We start from the raw sequence: 24,991 nt of genomic DNA on the forward strand, positions 1-24,991 counted from the left end.
GGGCATACTGTCCTTGTGGGCCTCATTAGGTCCTCTTCAACCTCTCTGCCTATCTGCTAGTTCAGCAGGGCAAAACTGGAGGGGGAGGCTAGACTTAAAAGCCAGAAGTGACTGTCCAACCACTAATCCTCAAAACCCAAAGCTAAGAAGAGAGCACAATTATAGCTACTGCCTGGAGGCTAGAGAAAAGAAACACCCTGCCTGGTCCAATATGAAGTTAGCAATAATAACATGGCAAGAATATATCTCATGAGCTAGTTACTATTGCTCCTGGTTTATGCGTGAAGAGACAGAGGCTTAGAGAGGTTACCTCATTTGCTAGTTGGTGACAGAACTGGATTCATATCCAGATCTGCCTCGTTCTAGAGCTCAAGGTCTTGGACTCTATACATTGATACCTCCCCAGCTTCGTGGTTAAGAAACACTGAGTGAACAAAATTCATAACTGGCGGCCTTTGGATTTCCGGACTACCCCCCTCCCCCAATTCTATGTGACTTTTTGTTAGCATACCCCTGCTCTCAGAACTCCAGTGTTCCTCCCTGTGACTTGGATCACGCAATTGTCACACTCGATGGCACCAGAGTAAGTTGAGGATTAGTTGCTTAATGCCTTCCTCTTCCTGCCTGGAGAAAAGGGGACCATAAATTCAAATAAGTCTTATTATCCTATGAAGCAGGAAAGGTTTATGAGTCAGATTATACAACCGGAATTGATTAATGTTAAAATTTTCTTCCCCACAGATCCCATCTATCTGCTTCTTCTCACTTTTGCAAGTTCATAGCTGACTCGGTTCTGAAAGTCATTTTCCCCTTACCCCGATTCTTCCAGCCACCTAGCCCTTCCTCTTCTGAAGCTTCCCTGTTAAGGATGGCTGGTCAACTGACTCAAGGAGGTGCTCTCTCCCTGCTGCTCTTCCTAACGCCAGCAGTGACCCCAACATGGTACGCAGGTGAGTCCTGGGAGCTGTTGTCCGTTCCTTCTAGGGAGGTCAAGAACTGTTATTCCAAGACATAGAAGGAAGAATGAGACTACTAGATGCAGAGAAAAGCTGATGGGTGACAATAAAGACGGCCAAAGATTAAAAAGGGCTACCAACCACGGCCCATGAGGCACCCCAGCAAGAGGTACCCCACCCATTAGGGCTACACTAACTAAAGTGGAAGAGTGGGATAAGGTGACCTTTGAGGTGATGCTTCCTATTTTCTTCTTTTCAGTTGTCATTTTCACTTAACTTCGTGACAACAGTGGCGTTTTTAGGTTTGGCTGTGTGTTTGTTTTGTTTTGTTTTGTCTTGCTTTCTATGCACGGGGTTGAACGTAGAGTCTCACAAATGCTAGGCATGTTCTCTACCACTGAACTCCATCCACAGCCCACTGATAACTTCTAAGATGCTTTTAATAAGCCAAATATTTATTAATATTAATTCTTCCCTGAGTCAAATATCCTTGTCAAGACTATAAAACAGGACTCAGATCATCTTTCAGAAAGAAAAAGGGGGAGACAGGCAGTCTACTAAGAGGGGAGAACCCACAAGACAACCCCCCCTTTTTTTCTTTCTTCCTCCCAGAGTTTACCTATAGGATTTGTATAGCCTTTTTTGGCTAACACAGTCAATGACAGTACAGACCACATTCTCTTAATTAGGAATACCCCAGGCTCTTTGGGGTTTTTCCTTATTTCAGAAAGGAAACAGCTTTCTGGAGTCCTCAACTATTTCACTCTGCACCCTTGGGAGACATAGCGAGCTAACAAGAATGCTCTGAGGAGTGGGGAGGGGGAGCATGCAAGGGGGACAGGGAAAGGATACTGAACCACCATACAGAGGTTTTTGATTGGGTTCCATTGCCATTTCAAGTGCTAAGAATATTCTGTGGCCTGCAATGTCTGCCCTCACAGGGGCTGGAGTGAGCTAGGGGAATGAGACAGTCCCAGCCAGTGGGGTTAGGAAAATATCCAGAGATGAGTAAATAACAAACTGCAACCATCATAGCCACCACCATCGCAGCTAAAATTTTCCACATAACCCTAGCTCCTGGTAGAGGCCTTTGGCAGCAGCTCTATTTGTCTGGAACAGCTGCATCCAGCTTTCAAACAAGTATGCAAGCTTCTTCCCCGCTTTGGCTTAACCTGGCTTCATAGGGGGTAAAGCACAAGGGCTGACATTCAGCTGAAGAAATTCAAATCAAGCCCTTGGCAGAACACACACTGTTTGAGGTTAAGAGAGTCCCAAGTCTTCGGGAGATAAACATGCAGCTGTTCTCCCCAAATGGCCGCTGACTTCAAGTCTAGAAGACCAAAATCTATCCAAAAGACCACGGCACTAAGGGAATGGAGATCCGATGGTTGAAACTCCAATTCTGAACCCCTGTATGAAACTCTTTAAAGCCCGAGATGCTAGAGGTTTTCAGACAAGATATTAAAAACACTCAACTTCATTTGAGGTTCTCAGGGGGCTGTTTGCGAATCAGACACTCCCCATTTCTCCACGAATCACCACAGTCAACTCTGCTTGGAAGGAACCCAGGCTGCTAAGTCTCTGGCAGCCCTGCAAGCCTTCTTAGAAAGGGCTGCATGATGGTAGATACTTGGAGATTTAAAGATTCTTCCCTTCAGTGCTGGCTTAACCACTGGGTTTGTGTCCATTTGCCCATTCATTCATTCATTCAGAAAATACATGATGAACTTTGCCTTTAACTCACAAGGACAGTTTTGTTCTCTTGTTTGGCTTTGTTCTCTAATTGGAATGGCACAAAGAAAGCCACCAAGTGTAGACTCAGGGCAAGTTAGAAAATGCATCCAGGAATAATCAACAGAGAGCTGGAAATGTTAGAGACTATACATGAAGCTGAGTGTGTTAAAGATGTGTACTGCAGTCTCTCTCTCTCTCTCTCTCTCTATATATATATATATATATATATATATATATATATATATATATATATATATATATATCAGGGAGTCCTGCTGTATTTGTCATCAGAGGCCAGGCATTAATGTGGCTCTTAACATCTTCAATTATGAAATACCTTTTCAACCATACAATCATGAAGGGCTGGATGTAGAGCATCCCACTTGACTGTGGAATTTGAAGAAACCCAGTAACCAACCACACAGTAAGCAACCACTGACCAATGCAAAGGAACCAAGAGATGTTCAAGCAAATGGAATGATGCAGGGGCAGTGTCCTTCTGTCTAGCTTCATTCTTATAGCCACTTCAGTATCCTAACATGTGCATAAAATATTCACAAGTAGGCAACTAGGAGACGGGAAAGTTGAAGCGGTTAGCTAGCCCAAGCTCATTCCTGGTACAAAGGAAACCTAGCACTGGCTTAGCTACCTCCGCACACTGGTAGAAACTATAATTATGTGATTGAGTCTTCCCCTCAGCTCTCCCACATCCCCTGTAATTCTGGAATAGTATAAAATGCATGGTAGTCTATGGTTTCCCCTACCCCACCCCATTGCCACAGTAAAAAAATACTAGATTGCAAGACAGACTTTGGTTCTCTATCCCTTCTGGACATAGTCATAACACCTTCTCTACCACCATTTAAAGTTTAGTATCTGAATGTAGTCCATGGGGTTCAAACAGGCCTGGGCTGTGAGGTCTACTCTGCAATGTACTATCTCGGAGGCCGTGGGCCACTCCCTTTATTCCCGAGTCAGCCTGTGTCTACACATAGGAGAGTGTTAATGATGTGTACCCAGTTGAGACGTTATGGCAACATAATGAGCTAGCATATGCTCTACAGAGTAAGGGCTAAGTTGTCATTGTCATCACTTTATCCAGACATAGGCCTATGACACCCTGCTTCGGCTTCTGGCGAACAGCTGCTCCCTGAGGAGCGTTTCCTCACAGGCTAGCTCTGCAGTGAGAATGGGGAGACCGAATGCTTTAGGGAGCCAAGCACAGCTGGCCTCCTGCTTCCAGGAGCTGTGAGGGATTGAGACTAACACTAAACGGAAACAGCTGACAAGGAGTCCATGCTGCACAAACAAACCTCCCATGTGGGAAAGGAAAGAAGAGGGACCCGGGGAGAAAGAAAGGAAAGTCAGTGGAGAAATGTGAAAAGCATCAGACTGAAGAGAAAAAATGAACCCTTTCCTTTGGAATGAGGGTAAACCAATGAGGATATGATTTCATAAGACAAACTTGCAATTTGATTCATCCCATGTTTACCAAGTTGGACTGACATCCACACCCACCCCCAACACACACACACACACACACACACACACACACACACATTCCTAGCCTGGGCCCTGGGGAGTCAAGGAGCTTCATCATCTTGCCCTCTGCTCCACCCTTTAGTGCAGGAGGTCCTGTGCTCTGCCCAAGAAAAGCCCACAAGCTTATGTTTGGTGTGTTTACACAGGTCAAAGGGCTCCAGCTCTAAAGCCCTGCCCACTCTTGGAAAGTACACCCTCTCCTGGAAATGGAGAATTGTCTTCAGACTCCAACAGGGCTGCCTGCCCTTTTCCTGAACATGCATTAGAGCTCAGGGACTTTAGAGAAGGCCTTCCGGAAACTTTGCTATGGAAAGAACTAAATTGTTTTCCAATTAGTTCACATTCGTGACTGATTTCCTGCGTCTGGGGGAACATACTGTTTAGTCTCCGCGACAGCCGCAGACCTGCCACCACTAGGAACTGTGCCACTCAACTGCACGGAAGTAGTTCAGCAGCTCACTCACTGCTAAACCTGCTCCTACCGGAAGAAGAGGAAATTACCTCAAGGACTCTGCCTTTGGAGGGGGAGCTTACTGTGAGGGCCGTGCCATAGAGCCATGGCACTACATGTGTGAGGCCCTAAGTTCAATCTGGAACAGAGAGAAAGAGAGAGAGAGAGAGAGAGAGAGAGAGAGAGAGAGAGAGAAACTTCCTCTGACTTATCTTTTTACTGCAAGCTGCAATAAAGTGCTTATGAAAGAATTCCCCTTCCCTTTTGCCCGTTAAGCCATCCATCTCTGTCTTGGCAGGCCAAGAGCAATAACAGTCAGGTGGTTAATATGTCCTGTAGGCTAGTGAGTGAGCTTGAAACGCTGTTTCCCTTGGAGAACTGCATACTGTCTGTCACTGGAGAAGACACTTAGGTGCTATTATTTCCTCAGAGCTGGGACAACAGTCTATCCCCAGAGCGTGGCTATCGGTGTCTCACGAAGACTAGTGAGCTTTATCAAGGGACTAGCCGTTTATTGTCTAGACTGGCAGGATTGATAGGTGGTTAAGAAGTCCAGTTTTTTGCTGTATAGCAGTTTTTAGTTTCAGGTTATCCCTTTTGTCAATTGTTGGTCTTAATGTCGATACTACCAGAACTGTTAAGAAAGATTTTTCCTGTGTCTATGAGTTCAAAGATACCTCTTACTTTCTCCTTTATTAATCTCATGATATCAGGTCTTATGCTGAAGGCCTTGGAGTTATATACATGGTGAGACATAGTGATCAAGCTTGAGTATTTTCCATGTAGCTATCCAGTTTGACCAGCACCAGTTATTGAAGATGCCATCTTTTCCTCTTCTTTATTTACAGACTCTGAGTCAAAAGTCATCTAATACAACCAGAGCCCACCCCCACCACCCCTCCCCTCTCTGGGGTTGCTCTCTGTGGGCCTCATATGATCAAACTCACCCACAGCAGGTTCTGCAGTTTTACAAATCACTTGGCAGCCCTATCCTGAAGTGCCAGGTCCCCAGAAAAAGACAGGGGTTAGGGTACTGGGAAATAGCCGAGTGGGAAATGAATACACTTTTGTATTTTGTTTCTCATCCTAGGGTCCGGCTACTCTCCAGAGGAAAGTTACAATGAAGTATATGCAGAAGAGGTCCCAGCCGCCCGCACCTTGGACTACCGAGGTAATTCTCCTTGCTTCTCAAGCTCAAGGAGGATGTTTTCTGGACTAAGACCTGGATCTTCCCAGAAACATCCCCAGCAATGCTTAGTTTATGTGTTCGTTCCAATTGAAGCTCAGAGAATCAAGAGTTATGGTTTTAGGCAGGCGATGGTGGCGCACGCCTTTAGTCCCAGCACTCGGGAGGCAGAGGCAGGTGGATCTCTGTGAGTTCGAGACCAGCCTGGTCTACAAAGTGAGTTCCAGGGCAGGCTCCAAAGCTACAGAGAAACCCTGTCTCGAGCTATGGTTTTTGTTGTGGTTGTTTTTATTTTGGTTTTGTTTGTCCTTTTGTTTTGTTTTTATGCATCCACTGTGGCTCTGAGCCCAAGCCCTCTTGTTTCGTTCATTTCTTTCTTGAGACAGGGTCTCACTAGGTATCCCTGGACAGCTCTGCCTCAGTCTCTTTGGTGTTGAGGTTCCAGGGATGCACCTCCACACCCAGCAGCTGTACTATAATTTCTAATTACAAACTTGGTTACTGACTTGCTGTGTGGTTTCACCTCCCTGGCCTGAAGGTTGCTCACCTATTATGAGTCATTCAGCATGGACTGAGTCCCTGCTCTTTGCCTATTCCTGTGCAGGGTGAGCCTATGGGAAATACAAGGACTACTACAGGGTTCTGCCCCCCCCCCCCATGAGCTTGCATTCTGGTGGGCATGAAGCGAGAATAAAATTAACACACGCAGAGTAAATAAATGGGAAACTGTACGGTAGCTATAAATGAAGCAGGAGTTTAAGATGAAGACTTCAGGAAAGTGGTCATGCATGAAAGATGACATTCAGGAAAGGGGCTGAATGATGAGCAGACTGCTGTGAACTGGGAGAGGTGATAAGCAGACATTTGCCAAAGCAGATGGCCAAAGATGTTAAGGGAAAACCAAATTCACTGCTCTAAAGAACTAAGAGGAAATTACACTGACTTGAAGGGATGGAATATGGGTGGAGTAGTAGAGAAGAGAATTGAATAAAGAGCGAATTAGGAAAGGCCCAGTGACATAGGGGTCCTTCTAAGGAGAGTCAGTAAGAATGCTGAACAGTAATTCTTTTATCAGATAGAAAGTTAGTGTAGGTGGTGTCAAATATGACTTCAGTTTATGATTATCTCTGTCCATGCTTTCCTGGACACACGTAAGAGTTTAGCTGTTATTGTGATTTTTCATGGGGAAGCGACACTGTAAACGGTATTTCAGAGCACTAAGTAAGTTATTCTCTTTAGAAAATAAAATATGGGTTAGAAGAAGGAAAGCCTGAGCTGGGGAGAGTTTCCAGGAAACAGTTACAATAATGTGAGGTAGAAACATTTGATTCTGGGGGCAAATAAAAGTAGAGTAAGAGCTGGGCAGTAGTGGCACCTTTAATCCCAGCACTAGGGAGGCACTCTTGTAGACCAGGCTGGCCTCAAACTCACAGAATGGTGGACTTACAGGCAAGTGCCAACATGCCTGATGCATGCAGTCTGGGGATTGAACCCAGGGCCTCACGCCTGCTAGACAACTACTCTGTCAACTGTAGCCCTAGTGCATTTTTAAGTTGATCAGCAATTTTGGCAGACTCTACAAATGTATATTTCACCTCTGCTTTTTTTTTAAAAAAAAAAAAGCCTACCATACTGCTGGGCAATGGTGGCATAGGCCAACCAGCACTCAGATGGCAGAGGTAGGCAGATCTCTGTGAGTTTGAGGCCAGCCTGGTCTACAAGAGGTAGTTCCAGGGCAGCTAGGACTTTAACATAGAGAAACCCTGTTTTGAAAAACAAAAACAAAACCAAACAAAATATAGAGTAAGGATGGACCTCAGAGGGACTAGAGGTGAGGTTCAAAAGCAGAGTGAATGCAGGTGTAGAAGGCTCTCCTGGGTTTGATTCCCAGCATCATCATTAAAGGATGCATTCCAGAGATGTCTCAAAGGAGATAAGAAGACTGAGTGCAGATTTGATGTGCAAAGGGGTCAAGAAACTAATGTCTGAAAGAACCTAATCTGAATACCAACGAGGACTCTTAAAAACCTTTTCAGATAGACAAAGTTTAAAAAGTAAACTAGGGCCAGGCAGTGGTGGAACATGCCTTTAATCCTAGCACTCAGGGGCAGAGGCAGACAGATCTCTGTGAGTTCAAGGCCTGTCTCTCTCTACAAGAGCTAGTTCCAGGACAGCTAGGACTATGCAGAGAAACCCTGCCTTGGAAGAAAGGAAGAAAGGAAGACAGAAAGAAAGGAAGAAAGAAGGAAAGAAAGAAAGAAAGAGAGAGAGGAAGGAAGGAGGAGAAAGGGAGGGACAGAAGGAGAGATGAAGGGAGGGAGGGAAGGAGGGAGGGAGGGAGGGAGGGAGGAAGAAAAACGAAACAAAAAGTAAACCAGGAGTCAAAGAAATGGCTCAAGCTGAGTTCAATCCCTGGCACTACACAGGATAAGGACACACAGACACAACTACATGTGTGAGCAGGCACTTGTGTAGATGTATACACACACACACACACACACACACACACACACACACACACAAGAAAAACAAAAGAAAACTGACCTGGAAGGTTGCTGGGTAGACAGTTGAAAGAGAGAGAGGAAGTTTTTTGAACACCCGGCTTAAATGAAAGAGTTCTCTAAAGAAAGACAAGGTCAATGCTTTAGAAAACACTGTTCTATATGAGTAGGAGAACAAGATACAGCAAATGAGAGAGAGAAATCGTAGTCAGTGTAGAAGAAGATTGTCTATCGAGAATATTACAAAAGCTGCAGATGAAAATTTAGAAATGTGGAAAGGATATGGAATCAGCTATGTCAAGCATCGCAAAGAGATCAAATGATAGCAAATATTTCAGTTACTCAGGCAGTAAATGGTGACCTTTGAGAAAGCAGTTCCAGTAGAAAAATGATCCAAGTTTGGGGTTCTTCTATGCACCTTTCTAGCTATCACTTTATTGTCTTCTTTTACTGCTAATGGTGCTCAATCACTACCTCTGACTCTAAATTCCCTGCAGCCTGTTTCCCCATCCACTCACGTATCTCCAGCTGACACAACACATCTTGAAAATGATAGTTCTCCCTTGAACACCAAATCCTATGACCTTGAACTTCAGTATTCTTAGTTTCTTAAACAACAGTAAGCACATCCGTTTGTTATTGTTTCCCCTTCCTTGGATTTCACGTAAGTTCCCTATTCTGATCATAGTTGAAGCCAAGATAGGAAATGGGGTCTCTGGCAGTGACCATAGACAGCAGAAGGCTGGGATCTGAATTTTGGGCAGCAGTGCCTTAGCTTCAGAGTTCCTGAACTGCATCTCTAACACTGCTAGACTCACCCATTTAGAGATGTCTAAAGTGAAATTTTTTTGTCTTATCTGAAGAAAGTTCTACTGCAACCTGACTGTCCTACTTTACGATAATACTACCACCATCCCCTTAGTGACTCAGACTTCAAAATACTCCAGTGTCACTTCTAAAAATCCCCGTCACATTTGATAACCCCCTTTCCTCATCAGTTCTCATTAGTCATTTATTCACCAATAGCTATCATTGGTGAATACATGGGATTGGAATTATTACTATTCCATACGAAGACAAAGGCTGTTGTTTTCTAATTAGATTCCATGGCTTAAGTTTCCACATTACCCCTATATAATGACCTAGTAAACCCATTTTAAATCTAGCCTTGTGTCCCAATCTGACAACTTTTTACACCATGTTTCCACATAAAATCCGTGCTTTAGCTACTGTTTTTTCCAACAAATTAATGAAAAATCCATACTTTTTTCCCACAAATTGATTTAGTACACACTGGGTTTTCCCCACCCATTAATTCATTTTTCCTATTACATTTATTCATTTACTTGGAGGAAGTATGCCGAAGCACATGTGTGGAGGCCAGAGGACCATTTGCCAGAGAGTTGGCTCCCTCCTTCTAACTTGTGAACCCTGTGGATGTAACATAGGTCATCAGGCTTGCTGGCAAGAGCATTTACCCACTCAGCCATCTTGCTGACGCTCATTTTTTAATTCGGCCTCGACTAGTACCTCTTCTGAAACGAATGTTTGGTTTGTTTATTTATTTATTTGCCAAAGCCACTCACTCACCTGGCCTTTCCTTATTTACTGTTTATCGCTCTGAACAGATAGCTGTTTAACAAAGGCAACCAAGTATATCACTCCCACTCCCACAGAAGCACAGAAAAGTAGGTGCTGACCGTTAGCCTCCTGGGAACCAAAAATGGAAGAATCTGACACTAAAAAGCATCAAATTCAAATGGTTCTTCTTTATGTGGTGCTGTGAACCAAACTCAGTGTCTCGTGCCTGCTAGCCAAGTGTTCTGCCACCAACCCACGAGTCCAGCTCCAGAACTATTTTTGGAGGGTTTGGCATCCCCATTGTTACAACTTACCTACCTCACTGGTTGTTTTTTGCAATTATCAAAGAGCCCTTGAGAAACTTCTATGTCACACAGTAGCATTTGCCCTGGTGTCTAGTATCCAGTAGCTCTCTTTGCAACTTTGTCTCCAGGCTTAAACCAAACTCAGACTATCAATGATGCATGCAAAGGCTTGGCCAGGAAAAGTACAACCTCAGGTCCTGGCCTCCTTTGTAATCCCTTTTGCGCCTTGTAATCATTTTCTTTGCAACTGTACTATTTCCAAACTTCCTTCAGTTTAGAGGTGCCGTCACCAAGTGGAAGTACTGGAATGAATACCTGTGTATTGGTGCTTGGAGACACGTGAGACAGCAGCTCCAACCCAGACAGTGACTTAGAAAAAATCATTCCTGGCACTGGGTGTTTCATGTGTGTGGTTGTTTGTTTTTTGTTTTGTTTCATTTTTGTTTGTTTTTGCAGGTTTTTGGTTTTGTTTTTGAGTTTTTTGGTTTCTCAATGTAGCCCTGGCTATCCTGGAACTAGAGCTGTAGACCAAGCTGGCCTTGAACTCACAGAGATCCATCTGTCTCTGCCTCCCGAGTACTGAAATTAGAGGCCTGTGTCACCACCGCCCAGCATGTGTGGGGTTTTATTCGATTCTCACCACAGTTACATTGAGCTGCTTTATTATCTGCCATTTTACAGACCAGAAAACTAAGCTCAGGGGAGTCTTAGGGTAACAGACTTAACGAGGCAGAAGAAACATTTAAACATAGGTCTGTCTGACTCTAAAGCTGTGCTTATTCCCTCTCTTTTATTTAAAATGTAACTGTTTTTTTAAGAGATAAAACAAGAGACAACAAGGAAAAGGCATAGCCTTATTTTAGGGAACACTGCCCACATAGTTTGCCATTATTTTCACAAACCTCACACTTTCTGCCATTCTCTTATCAGGAAACCTGCGTGGAGTCAGAAACCTTGCTCTGCTGTGCAGCCTTAGTTTGCTGGGAGCTAAGCAGCTGCTTCACAGCTTGCTTCAACCCTGAGAAAACTAGTCACTGCCTAGCTTACAGAGATGGTCTTTCTTTGTCAGTCTTTCTGGCCCTTGTGTGCCGGGGGAGGGGGGGGAGAGGAAGGGAGGGGGGAGAGGGAGAGAGAGAGAGAAGAGAGAGGGAGAAAGAGAGGAGAGGGAGAGAGAGGAGGGAGAGAGAGAGGAGAGAGAGAGAAGAGAGAAGGAGAGGGAGAGAGAGGAGAGAGAGAGAAGAGAGAAGGAGAGAGAGGGGAGAGAGAGAGGAGGGAGAGAGAGCAAGAAAGAGAGAGCGAGAGAGCACCTTCCCAGGTTTTTTTTTTTAACTCTGGGCAAGTTATTATTACATGTCACTCATAATACTAAGTGTTCTATAAATGTTATTCCATTTAATTAAAGTACACACTTGCTATGGTGGGCTATGCAAAGATCTTTAAATTATTCACTTAAAAATAGTGGTTATAACTAGGCCAGTGATAGAGCACTTGCCCAGCATGCATAAATAAGGTCCTGGGTTTGATCCCACGAACCACAAAATAGAAAGTAATGGCAGGAACCATACACACAATATGCTCCTGTATGTGTGAAAGGAGCAAAGAAAAGTAAGACATTATACAGGGGTTTGCATTCTGTCTATAAATTGCGGTCATAGGTTCTTTGGAAATGGAGGGAATGCACATAGCCATATGAGAGGGACTGAAAGGAGATATTTCACTGTGTAGCTCTTTACACTTTGGGAGTCTTGAAACAGGTGGATAGAGTCCTTCTTCAAAAGATCAGTGGATTCTTCAAAATACCAGCTGCCGTGACAGATTTTGTACATAGAAAGAACAAGTTTTTAGAATAGGCAAACTTGGGTTCCATCATGGCTCTGACCAAAGTCATTGAAAAATAGGGATAAATACTGCGTGATTCACAGGGCTACTGGGAAAACTCTATGGGAGGGAGGAACACAAAAGGAAAGCATGCTGCCTAAGCACAGGACTCAGAATTACTACATTTCCCAGCAGACACTTTAGCTGCAAGCACTATCTGACCACAGTCCAGCTGCCACTGGCAGTCCTTCCGTACAGTTAGTATGGAGTAGTTATGACTCTAACTGTATTGTCACCTCTGCTGTGTTCCTTCATCTCATTCGCCGCGCTGGCACTGGCGTGAAATGCATTGTCTGCCACGCCTCACTGACTTCCATGTAATGCACCAATGCACCTATCAGCATCCCTGTTCTACCGGTCTAGCAGCCCTACCCAAAAAGGAAATGAAGTCAATCTGGAATTACTTGTTCTTGAGTGCTCCTGCGAGCTCAGAAGCCTCACCTTGAAAGTCAAGGCCACCAGCATACACTTCCTAGAAACTACCTTCTCCCTTATTTGAAAACTCCACCTCCTGTCTCCTGACTTTCTGTCCTTATGTCACAATTCCTTTGGGCTGGCAATTTTTTTTAAAAAGTTCCTACACGTATATACTGTGTGTTAAATGAATTCCCTCCCTCCCTCTGCCTTCCTGTTCTTCACACTGCACTGCTTCCATTTTCCCCTCTGTTCCCCTATACAGCTCTATTTGTTCATGATTTTCTACATCTGTATAAAGTCTAGGAATCACAAATATTTAAAAATCTGTGATATTTGTCTTTCTGAGACCAGGCCAGCAAGTTTGAACTTATTTACAGTAGCTGGGCTCATAGCACTCTCTTTGCATTGATTCTGAGCTTCGTATTTCTCTCTTCTATTTTTGTTTCCTCTGCCAGTTTCACGCTGGTGTGCGTTTTCTTGACAGAATATGGGGGACAAATAGAACAGAGATGCTTTTGAGGTCCCAGCCTCCCACATAAGTCTTTGTGCTATGTGTTATAGCTGTGTAATCAGCAGCTCCGCAAACCTAGCACTTAAGAAACATTATGTAATTCAGAGATGGTGTCTCCAGATGGCAGCCTTGTAACTGCCACCGATTGAAGCTAATACTAGAAGCCTCAAGCATGCCACTGGTTGAGAAAGCGTTTTCTCTCTGTCATCTGTCCTCCTTCTCCAGTTGCATGCAAGCAGAGGCCCCAGCCCTTCATTGTTTCTTGACCTCCCAATGTACTGTGCTTTGGGTAAAAGTTGCCCCTATCTTTCTCCCCGGGATTTGAAAATCAAATAAGCTTATATGGTGCTTTTGCCTTCCAAATCCTACACAAACAATTCTGCGCCGTGCTGCACGGGTAACCTCGTGCAGGCCACCATCCAGTTGTCTCCCTGTATCCCTCTCCAGTCTGAACCATCTAGGACAAGCAGCACAGACCTGCCATTCCACCACTTGGGAGATGAAGGCAGGGACCCATGAATCTAAGGCCAGCAGGGACTAGACAACAGATGCAGTCTCAAAAACTAAACAAGAACAAGGAACCAGAGGAAGGGGCATTATTTTGTCATCAGTAAGGTGTCTTTATGGTGCAACCAGCCTGTACACTGGTATGCCTGGTGCTGAACTGGCATTGGCTTTTCGGTCCCCAGTAGTCTGCTTTGATGTCATGTTCCTGTTCCTTCTCTAATTTATATTTTCCATGTCTTTTTAAAGGCTTTTTAAATTTGCATATAGCAGCATGTACTTTCTGGTGTACAGTTCTATGAGTTTTGACAACTATCTGGAGTAAGACAACTAACATCAAAGGGGGAGAAGAGTTTTATTTCACCTATTTCTGAGGTGTCCGAAACTTGTCCCATGCTGCCATTTCGCACTTCTCCCTTGTCTTTACCTCTAACCTCTGGCAGCTACTGATGTGCACTCTGTGCAGATGGTATTGCCTATGTGTGCCGCTGTATACTTGCCCTATAACGGAGTCTTGCTTCTCTAGCTTCCCAAAGGACACTTACACTTTATCTGTGGCATCACATGCGCCCGCACATCTTGCTTATACAGAGATGGAACTCATTAACTCCACTAGTCACACATAGAAGTAGTTTTTGACGGTTACGGATAGAGGCGCATTAAACAGTGTATAAGATTGTGTGGGGACCCAGGTTTTCTTTTCACTTGAGCAAACACCTTGACCTGAAGTTCATATTATATTATGAAGTTAATCTAATGTTTATCTTTGTATAATGTATGTACCTTCTCGGGGTTGACTGTTAAGCACTAGACAATCAGTTGGTGTGCTCGTCCCTGATGAGGGCCACCTCTTCTGCTCGCAGCAGCTTTACCCAGCTGCCTATTGTTCTTTGTGTAAGGTTGATTACTGTACTTCCAGCTTACTTTTCTTCTGCTACTACAGTCCCCAGATGGTGTTATACATTGAATATCCAGGATGGAGAAGCCACATGCTACTCACCAAGGGGAGGAAATTATCACAGCAGCCTAGGCACACGTTGTGAGCTCTCCTGTGACCGTGGCTTTCGACTGATTGGACGGAGGTCGGTGCAATGCTTGCCAAGCCACCGTTGGTCTGGAACGGCCTACTGCAGGCGTAAGTCAAACAGGAGCAGGTACTGGTATGTGTGAGAGAAAAGGCAGCCCGCTGGCCATGGACGGTATATACCTGGAAGTTTTACTCAGTGAAAGTTGGGAATTTTCCATAGGCCTCCAACAGAGCTCCTCTTCCTGACATTGGAGTTGATTTTCTCTGTATGTGATTACTGTCCAAGTAATATGGGTAGTTAAGCGGCAGGCAGCCACTATGACTCACAGAACCCAGAGATGTGTGGAGGAGGACAAGACTTGGCCATGTGGAATGCATGTGGACCTGGGCCACCTCTTGGAGCTTCCAAGGATGTGTTCCAGACTCTTTCCCACTTGTGGTCAAGTGCCATCCTTCCTAGCCTACAGCCTCAGAACGTCTTGCCAGTAAAGCTAATGAGACATCTGCTGGTCATTATTTTCTCCTTAAAGTAGGAAGAATCCCCATTGCCACAATACGGGGAAGGAAATACACACATAACTCAAATCCTATCTCTTCAACTCCCAAAACCCTACCTTTTATTCATATTCTTCAGCCCTTTGGCGGCGGCGATTTGTCTTCCATGCAATCAACAAATACCATGTGACAGGCATCCATGTGTGCACAGGGCTCTACAGGGGATGCTTCAGGAGCTCCCCCAGCTCCTCAGCCCTGCTTGGGTGGCCGATGGGCCAATGGGATAGAAACTGAAATGTGTGTGCATGCATGTTGCCCTCCTGGATGTGGATGTCCTGAGCATTCAGAGATAAATATGCTTGCTGAGAAGAGAAGCTATGAAGGAGAGGAGAAGGTGGAGGGACAGAAAAGAGCCACTCCAACCCTTTCGGTGGTGATAAATAACTTGCCTTAGGCCCTAAACTCCAGCCTAAACACCATCAGTTGCCAAATGAATTTGAATTGTAATTGATAAAACAGATATAAGGCTGTGAGTTATAAACATAAAACTAGTCGAAAGCATAGAAATATACCCATTTCCAGGGGCCTAGAATAAGGTGGCTATTGCAATTGAGTCCTGTATTTAGCTTTGACCTTCCTCATGGGTGAATATGTTGTTTTCACTGTCATATCCAAAGAGACCAATCTTTCTGATTTCTGGTTCTGATTTCAAGTAGGTCATTTTTAGATGTGACTTTTATGTAACAAATACAGGAAAAGAGCAAAGCAATAATCTTTGAGCTTAGTTTAGTCAGGAAGCAAAAATGAACAGAGCCTATATACAATTTTTTTCTAGAAAGTTTTAACATTCACACATTACGCAGGATTTTAACTTAGGCTAAAGAATTGTGCGTGGCTTCCTTCTCTCAAGTATCCACTGTCACAGAGAAGACTAACGACAGACTCAAAACTATCCTGTGCTAACAGCCTCTAAAGCACACAGATTCCACTTTTATTAAATATTACCATGCCCTCCAGACAGTGGTCTGACGGGCGTGGACAGAAAGCCAGCTGACTGTAAGTGAGCCTTGGCTGAACTGTGTGCCCAGCCAAGGAGCTTTGAACATGCTTTAGGGCACATAACATTTGAAGAGGACACGACATCTAAGGAACAAGAATCAAAAATTAACCATTATTGATGCTTTCTTTCAATTGTTGGGGGAGGTCAATATATTTTACTGATGAAAAACAGAGAGGCTCAGAGAAGTGAATCACAGAACAAGAGGTAAAGTTAGTATGCCAAAAGGGGTCTTATTTCGATAATCATGGACTCAGACCACTGATTTACATTTTTCAGACTCCACTATTCATCCAACTAAGTTTGCTTCTTTACTTTGTAATATGAAGATAAAAAGCAAATTGAAGGAAAGGCAGTTCCATAGAAAATGTTAAGAGCAGCCTGGATGAGTTTTCCATAGTTTCTGTTGAATATGACATGGATCTCCCTATGGTAGATGCTCACATATCACCTCCAGATGGTCCCACGGGGAGTTGAACTCGCTGTTTGGTTCTCTCTTAGAGATGAGATGCCATGCACTGCCATTCATCACTAGCGGCAGCTACACCTGCACAAACGGGGTGCTGCTCGATTCCCGCTGTGACTATAGCTGTGCCAGTGGCTACCACCTGGAAGGTGACCGCAGTCGCATCTGCATGGAAGATGGACAATGGAGTGGAGGCGAGCCTGTATGTGTAGGTAAATGCTGGGAGAGCCTCCTGTTATTCTGCTGCCAAAAGGGACCTGACACTGCACTCACACAATTCATACACATTGTGTCTGAGAATACACAATGGGCATAGCATTATTGCCTATAGAGCCAGGCTCCTTTCCCCTTTCTTAAATAAAGGTGAACTTTTGTTCTTTCATGTACCAGTGCTGTGTAATATTGCTTCCAGCAGAGAAGGTAGGGGATCTATAAACCCACATTTGATCCTTGACCTTGGCAGACATAGATCCACCCAAGATCCGTTGTCCTCACTCACGAGAGAAGATGGCAGAGCCAGAGAAACTAACCGCTCGCGTGTACTGGGACCCACCCTTGGTGAAAGATTCTGCTGATGGTACCATCACCAGGTAAGCTTGTGGCGTGCATGCCTCCTGTGTCCCCTGCAGTTTCTCCCAGTTCCCCGGGGTACTCACAGTCAGACCGTACAGGCAGTGCCTGAAGTGATGGTGTGCCTCAGATCTCAATTCTCAACACCTTTCCCTTTGGAGCTCAGTAACACCTTCATCCTGTCTCCTGCAGGGTGACACTTCGGGGCCCAGAGCCCGGTTCTCACTTTCCTGAAGGAGAACATGTGATTCGTTACACTGCCTATGACCGAGCCTACAACAGGGCCAGCTGCAAGTTCATTGTAAAAGTACAAGGTCAGAAAAAGGTCTTCATTGGACACACCATTCAACACTCCTGCTCTGCCTTGACCTTCCAAAACCCACAGCAACCCCCTGCTCTTGATAATATAGGGGGTGTGCAGGGGAAAGACCAACTTCATCAAACAGACTTATCAAGAAAACCCATACGAATTGGGCATAAAATCGTTGCAGAAACCTTGACTCTCCAGTGAGACTCTATGGTTTTTCTAAATCTAGATAAAATTCATAGATAGTCTATGTCTATTTCTTTTCTTGGCCTTGAAAGTGAGCAAATCTAATCGATCTTTGCACCCATTCACATCTGCTGAAACTACAATGCTGGTTGCCTGGTGTTTTCCTCTTTGCTTCCTGTCACATTGTTTCACTTTGCTTTTCTCAACATTAAAGTAATTCATGCTGATAATTGGACATTTTAAAATAAAGGAACAGCCAGGTATAGTAGCACATGCCTGTAATCCCAGCACATGAGGCAGAAACAGGAGGATAGCAAGTTCAAGATCAGCCTGGGCTACATATCAGGGTGCTGTCTCAAAAATAAAATTAAAGCAATTCATAAACAATAAGTTTAACCCCATCTCATGTGGCTCATTGTTGATAACATTTTAGTTTCTTCCTTCAAGTCTTTTCTCTCTATATACTGACAATATATAATTTAAGATCACCCCCCTTTCCACTTCTCATTAAAACACAAGCATTTTTCCCATATTCTTTGAAATTGTTTTCATAAATACTTTCAATCACAACATAATAATTCTACTCAAAGATTGTATCATGATTGGTTTAATCATTTTGTCCATCATGGACTCATCTGATGTATATAGTATTAAAAGTAAGTCTGACCAACTGTGGTGGCACATACCCGTGATATTGGCACTAGGAATCTAGGGCAGAAAGACAGTGGGTTTGAGAGCTCTTGGGCTCCACAGAGAATTCACTCTAGCCTGTGCTATATTGACTGTGAGAGCAGGTCTCAAGAGAAAAAAGTCATTCTGCAAGGTGGTTATTTTTACACTGGCTATCTATAAAAGTTTACAAAAATAGATAATAACATTTACTTTTATTCATTTATACTCACCTCATGACTCTGTGTGTGTGTTTGTGTGTGTGTTTGTGTGTGTGTGTGTTTGTGTGTGTATGTGTGTTTGTGTGTGTTTGTGTGTGTGTTTGTGTGTGTGTTTGTGTGTTTGTGTTTGTGTGTTTGTGTTTGTGTGTGTTTGTGTATGTCTGTGTGTGTTTGTGTGTGTGTTTGTGTGTTTGTATGTGTATGTGTGTTTGTGCGTGTTTGTGTGTGTGTTTGTGTGTGTGTTTGTGTGTGTTTGTGTGTGTGTTTGTGTGTGTGTTTGTGTGTGTGGTTGTGTGTCTGTTTGTGTGTGTGTTTGTGTGTGTTTGTGTGTGCATGTTTGTGTGTGTTTGTGTGTGTTTGTGTGTGTGTTTGTGTGTGTGTTTGTGTGTGTGTTTGTGTGTGCGTGTGTGTATGTGTGTTTGTGTGTGCATGTTTGTGTGTGTTTGTGTGTGTTTGTGTGTGTGTTTGTGTGTGTGTTTGTGTGTGTGTTTGTGTGTGCGTGTGTGTATGTGTGTTTGTGTGTGCATGTTTGTGTTTGTGTGTTTGTGTTTGTGTGTTTGTGTGTGTGTTTGTGTATGTCTGTGTGTGTTTGTGTGTGTTTGTGTGTTTGTGTTTGTGTGTTTGTGTGTGTGTTTGTGTATGTCTGTGTGTGTTTGTGTGTGTTTGTGTGTGTTTGTGTGTGTATGTGTGTTTGTGTGTGCATGTTTGTGTGTGTTTGTGCGTGTTTGTGTGTGTGTTTGTGTGTGTTTGTGTGTGTGTGTTTGTGTGTGTATGTGTGTGCGTGTTTGTGTGTGTTTGTGTGTGTGTTTGTGTGTGTGTTTGTGTCTTTGTGTTTGTGTGTTTGTGTTTGTGTGTGTTTGTGTATGTCTGTGTGTGTTTGTGTGTGTGTTTGTGTGTGTGTTTGTGTGTGTATGTGTGTTTGTGTGTGCGTGTTTGTGTGTGTTTGTGCGTGTTTGTGTGTGTGTTTGTGTGTGTGTGTTTGTGTGTGTTTGTGTGTGTGTTTGTGTGTGTGTTTGTGTGTGTGTTTGTGTGTGCGTGTTTGTGTGTGTTTGTGTGTGCATGTTTGTGTGTGTTTGTGTGTGTTTGTGTGTGTGTTTGTGTGTGTTTGTGTGTTTGTTTGTGTGTTTGTGTGTGTGTTTGTGTATGTCTGTGTGTGTTTGTGTGTGTGTTTGTGTGTGTGTTTGTGTGTGCATGTTTGTGTGTGTTTGTGCGTGTTTGTGTGTGTGTTTGTGTGTGTTTGTGTGTGTTTGTGTGTGTGTTCGTGTGTGTATGTGGTATGTGTATGTCTGTGTGTGCGTGTTTGTGTGTGTGTTTGTGTGTGTTTGTGTGTGTGTCTGTGTGTGTGTTTGTGTGTATGTGTGTTTGTGTGTGTGTCTGTGTGTGTGTTTGTGTGTGTTTTTTTGTGTGTGTTTGTGTGTGTGTCTGTGTGTGTGTCTGTGTGTGTGTCTGTGTGTGTGTTTGTGTGTGTTTGTGTGTGTGTCTGTCTGTGTGTGTGTTTGTGTGTGTGTATGTGTGTGTATGTGATATGTGTATGTCTGTGTGTGTTTGTGTGTGTGTTTGTGTGTGTTTGTGTGTGTGTCTGTATGTGTGTCTGTGTGTTTGTTTGTGTGTGTATGTGTGTTTGTGTGTGTTTGTGTGTGTTTTTGTGTGTGTGTTTGTGTATGTGTGTGTATGTGTGTATGTGTTTGTGTGTGTTTGTGTGTGTGTCTGTGTGTGTGTTTGTGTGTGTTTTTTTGTGTGTGTTTGTGTGTGTGTCTGTGTGTGTGTCTGTGTGTGTGTCTGTGTGTGTGTTTGTTTGTGTTTGTGTGTGTGTCTGTTTGTGTGTGTTGTGTGTGTGTTTGTGTGTGTGTTTGTGTGTGTGTCTGTGTGTGTTTGTGTGTGTGTTTGTGTATGTCTGTGTGTGTTTGTGTGTGCGTGTTTGTGTGTGTGTTTGTGTGTGTATGTGATATGTGTATGTCTGTGTGTGTTTGTGTGTGTGTTTGTGTGTGTGTTTGTGTGTGTCTGTATGTGTGTCTGTGTGTTTGTTTGTGTGTGTATGTGTGTTTGTGTGTGTGTTTTTGTGTGTGTGTTTGTGTATGTGTGTGTGTATGTGTGTATGTGTTTGTGTGTGTTTGTGTGTGTGTCTGTGTGTGTGTCTGTGTGTGTGTTTTGTGTGTGTTTGTGTGTGTTTTTGTATGTGTTTGTGTATGTGTGTGTATGTGTGTGTGTTTGTGTGTGTATGTGTATGTGTTTGTGTGTGTGTATGTGTGTGTGTTTGTGTGTGTATGTGTGTGTTTGTGTGTGTGTTTGTGTGTGTGTGTTTGTGTGTGTTTATGTGTATGTCTGTGTGTGTTTGTGTGTGTGTGTCTATAAACTAGGAGCCTGTGTTTGCATTTCAATTTTAATCCCTTAGGGAAGGAAACTGTACCTCCAGTTTCCTGGCTCCTGGAAACATAGAAAGCCATTCGTTTGGATTATCTAAAGTCGCTTATTCTAGAAAGCCTGGAGTGGTCCCCTTTGCCTTTCCTGACTACAAGAGATATCACAACCCCTAACTTGAGCTTTTCCCTGGCAGTGAGACGCTGTCCGGTTCTGAAGCCACCACAGCATGGCTACCTCACCTGCACCTCTGCAGGGGACAACTACGGTGCCACTTGCGAATACCACTGTGATGGTGGCTATGAACGCCAGGGCACCCCATCCCGAGTCTGCCAGTCAAGTCGACAGTGGTCAGGATCACCACCTATCTGTACTCGTGAGTGAAACTAGGAAATGAGTGAACAGGCTTGTGGCTCAGGGGCATTTTGGAAGAACTTCTTCCATGGTCCAGAGGTCTAATATTAATGTGTGTGATATGAGGTCGGGGATTCTGACACAGGTCACCTTTTAAGGGCCAACATTCTCCCAGAGAATACTTCTACCTCAAGAAGAAGGGTATAAAATATTCAGGTTTCCTTCTGGAATTCACGTCAGGGAAGGGAGGGTAAGGATGTAAAAGACCAGAATGCCTTGCAAGGTGAAGAAGGGCACCTTCTGACTGACCATGTGCTTCTGCCTTAGCTATGAAGATTAATGTCAATGTCAACTCAGCTGCTGGCCTTCTGGATCAGTTCTATGAGAAACAGCGGCTCCTCATAGTGTCAGCTCCCGATCCCTCCAATCGATACTACAAAATGCAGATTTCCATGCTGCAGGTGAGACCTACTTCCCCAGGATGGCCTAGCAAAAAGGTTCCTCTGTGTGGCACAAAACCTACATATCCCTATGTTTTTGTAGGTAGTGTTTGATTCAGTTTGTCATTAGGTACCCTGGTCGCATTTTAAAAAGCATTATTTTTCGAAGAGCATGATCGGGGGAGGGGGAGGGAAATGGGAAGCAGTTGCGGGGAGGAGGCAGAAATCCTTAATAAATAAATTAAAAAAATAAAAATAAATAAATAAAATTTAAAAACCTTGAACAAAAAAAAGCATTATTTTTGCAGAAAGGTCAGTGAGTTCACTGGTATGGTAGATGTATAATATAAAGAACTGGGTGCAGGCTGGGAAACAATGTGGAGAGGCCCGTGAGATAGCTATGATTAAAGTAAATATTAAGAGTAAACTACACGTGTTTTGCAAGGAATTTTACTTGTATAATAAGTGCTGGGTAAGTACCAGGTAATGACTGACATGCTTTTACACATGTACAGCTAGTTCTCCCAGCAACCCCTCTGATGTAGGTACTATTGTGTGCCCACTGAAGACGTGAGGAAACTGAAAACAGACAGATTCAGTGACACTCGCCCAAGACCACTAGCTCGGAAATGGTAGAGCTGGGACTGAACCCAAGCTATCTAGCTCTGGGTCTGTGCTGTCAATCGCTATGGGGACAATAGTGTCATGGCATTATGGAAAGTGAGGAAGCTGCACAGTGAATTTAGCTGATGAGTGGGAGAGATAGGTAGGTAGGCAGGTAGGCAGGTTGGTAGGTAGGCGGGTAGGCAGGTAGGTAGGTAGGCAGGTAGGCAGGTTGGTAGGTAGGCAGGTAGGCAGGTAGGCAGGTAGGCAGGTTGGTAGGTAGGCAGGTAGGCAGGTTGGTAGGTTGGTAGGTAGGCAGGTAGGCAGGTTGGTAGGTAGGCAGGTAGGCAGGTTGGTAGGTAGGCAGGTAGGCAGGTAGGCAGGTTGGTAGGTAGGCAGGTAGGCAGGTAGGCAGGTTGGTAGGTAGGCAGGTAGGCAGGTTGGTAGGTAGGCAGGTAGGCAGGTAGGCAGGTTGGTAGGTAGGCAGGTAGGCAGGTTGGTAGGTTGGTAGGTAGAAGACTGATGAAAAGATCAGACTGGGTGGCTGTCAAGAATTATGTTTCTCTTTTCTACCCCACATTGTGAATCAGTTTCAGACAGTGAAATAGAATAAATAAAACTCTTTTGTGTAGGGAGGGCTTCAGAAATGAGAGGGAAGAGGTGGCACAGACCTCAAAGTGTGTGATAACTTGATTATGAAATTGTGTGATTGTTGCAGAAACCCTTCCTTTCCCATGTTGCCCTATGTGGTCATAGGTGGGAGTCAGCCAAGCAGCCTACAAATTGAAGTGTGAAAGGCTGTTCTAGTTCATGTTTTCTTCCCTCCCAGCAATCCACCTGTGGACTGGACCTGCGGCATGTGACCATTATTGAGTTGGTGGGGCAACCACCACAGGAGGTGGGGCGCATCCGGGAGCAGCAACTATCAGCCAGCATCATTGAGGAGCTCAGGTGCAGGCTGGGAGGCTGCGGGGGGTGGGGGGCAGAACCTGATACAGGACACTAGCAAGCAGGAGCGGGGGCTCTTGGAGACACTTCTTATGTTCGAACTTTTATAGCTGTACTAAGTCAGGAAAGCGACACTCAGTTCGAATGGAACATGACAATTAAATGGAGGTTTCAAACACATATAACCAGGCCCCACCGCAAGCCACATCTCTGGGCTTTCATAAAAGCACCTTAGGTGACTTTGAAGAGCCACAACGGAGAGAGACACAAAGGATTCCACTCCAGACGTGAATCACTAGGAAGCTTCTGATCTCATTGCTTATGAGCTCCCCTGTTTACCTTCAGTCTCCAAAAGAGAAAAAGGCATCTTTGGTCACTGAAATCTGAATCCTATCTATCTGTCCCTCATGAAAGAGAAGGTTATAGGCAGCAGGTGGTAGAAGTTGACTTTTCTCATTATCTATCCATTATCGGCCTTACAGTTCCCCAATTATACTCAGGTCCAATAAAGCCATCAGTGCTCTCTGTTTGAGAACCAAAACCTACCTACCTCTAGGATTTAGTTTCAATGGGGCCAGACTGATTCCCGCCAGTTAAAGAGACTAGCTAACCCTCTGAGGAAGGAGACAGCAGACTGGCAGCTACAGGTGGCAGAGTTAACTAGGATTTGCTCATCAACCTTGTGGCTGCTAAGGATGATACACATACAAGTCATGGTGTCTGCAATATGCCTCCTGGAGTTGCTCCATGCAGCCTGCATGTAGTAGATAATAGCCTTGCCTAAAATGAAAACCATGGTGCAGAAACGACAGGTCAGGGTGAGGAAGGAGAGCTAGACATCTAAGGCTACCAAGACTAGGAACTGAGGCGAAAATAAGCAAAACGGATTGGAGACAGGTAGGGGAGGGGAATGGGAAAGGGTGGAGCTATAAGAGAACAGGGGGTAGTAGTGCAGTCTTGGGGGACTCGGACCAAGGTCTCACATCTCTCTGGCCTGCTCTGTCTAGGCAATTCCAGCGCCTCACTCGTTCCTACTTCAACATGGTGTTAATTGACAAGCAGGGTATTGACCGGGAACGCTACATGGAACCTGTCACCCCTGAGGAAATCTTCACATTCATTGATGACTACCTGCTGAGCAACCAGGAGCTGGCCAGGCATCTGGAGCAAAGGGATGTCTGCGAGTGACCTTGAGCCAGGATGTGGCTGAGGTCAAGTGCAGTGTGCAACTGTCCTAGGTAGCTTAAACTGAGGAGGAAATGTTTGCCCACAGTGTTGGGAGCAGGACTCAGGTGAGGGGTGAGGTTTGCCAAATCTAGTACAGCTCCAGACAACATTTTAGGGGAGAATATCCCTTTACCTAAGCAAGGCTCCACTTCAGGTAGCACTGAAGAGCACACGAAAGTAGGTAGGGACTGAGAACAGGCCCTGGGCAGTGGGTTGGGGGTAGACGGGCTTCTCCTGACTACAGCCTCTGCCTAGCTCTCCAAAGTCTTTCCGATAAGTAAATCCTAAAGTCATTCATTTCCTGTGGCGTCAATGGCTCCTTTACTCTATGGTGACAGCAGAGGGCATCATCACAACAGACAAGCAGGACACTTTAAACAAGTACAAGCAGATTTTCCTTACAGTTCATTAACTGTATGAGAAGCAGGAGAGGGGTGACCAGGCTCTACAAAACATTCTTGAAGCTGATTGTCATTTCCCATTTCGGGACACTGGGC

The 24,991-nt window shown here is 44.4% G+C and overlaps 1 protein-coding gene across 1 annotated transcript; it reads left to right on the plus strand.

Annotated features, from left to right (window-relative positions):
- Positions 1-868: 868 nt before the first annotated feature.
- Positions 869-24,455, plus strand: LOC121437203 (sushi repeat-containing protein SRPX2-like). Its single transcript, XM_041637058.1, has 10 exons — positions 869-950; positions 5,774-5,854; positions 14,510-14,701; positions 16,647-16,823; positions 17,075-17,201; positions 17,374-17,495; positions 21,119-21,298; positions 21,604-21,737; positions 23,149-23,270; positions 24,275-24,455. The coding sequence occupies exons 1-10, from the start codon at positions 869-871 to the stop codon at positions 24,453-24,455; spliced, it is 1,398 nt and encodes a 465-aa protein (XP_041492992.1).
- Positions 24,456-24,991: the final 536 nt, after the last annotated feature.

Source organism: Microtus oregoni, unplaced genomic scaffold, assembly GCF_018167655.1.
Source record: "Microtus oregoni isolate MIOR12 unplaced genomic scaffold, Mior012 000050F_ref0000143, whole genome shotgun sequence".
Taxonomy (NCBI): Eukaryota; Metazoa; Chordata; class Mammalia; order Rodentia; family Cricetidae; genus Microtus; species Microtus oregoni.

Bases quoted from the DNA above. Each gene is read 5' to 3' on its own strand.
- LOC121437203 (XM_041637058.1), top strand. From the start codon at position 869: ATGGCTGGTCAACTGACTCAAGGAGGTGCTCTCTCCCTGCTGCTCTTC. The intron at 5,855-14,509 runs GTAATTCTCCTT...CTGCTACTACAG, and splicing joins CCGCACCTTGGACTACCGAG to TCCCCAGATGGTGTTATACA. The intron at 16,824-17,074 runs GTAAATGCTGGG...TGACCTTGGCAG, and splicing joins AGGCGAGCCTGTATGTGTAG to ACATAGATCCACCCAAGATC.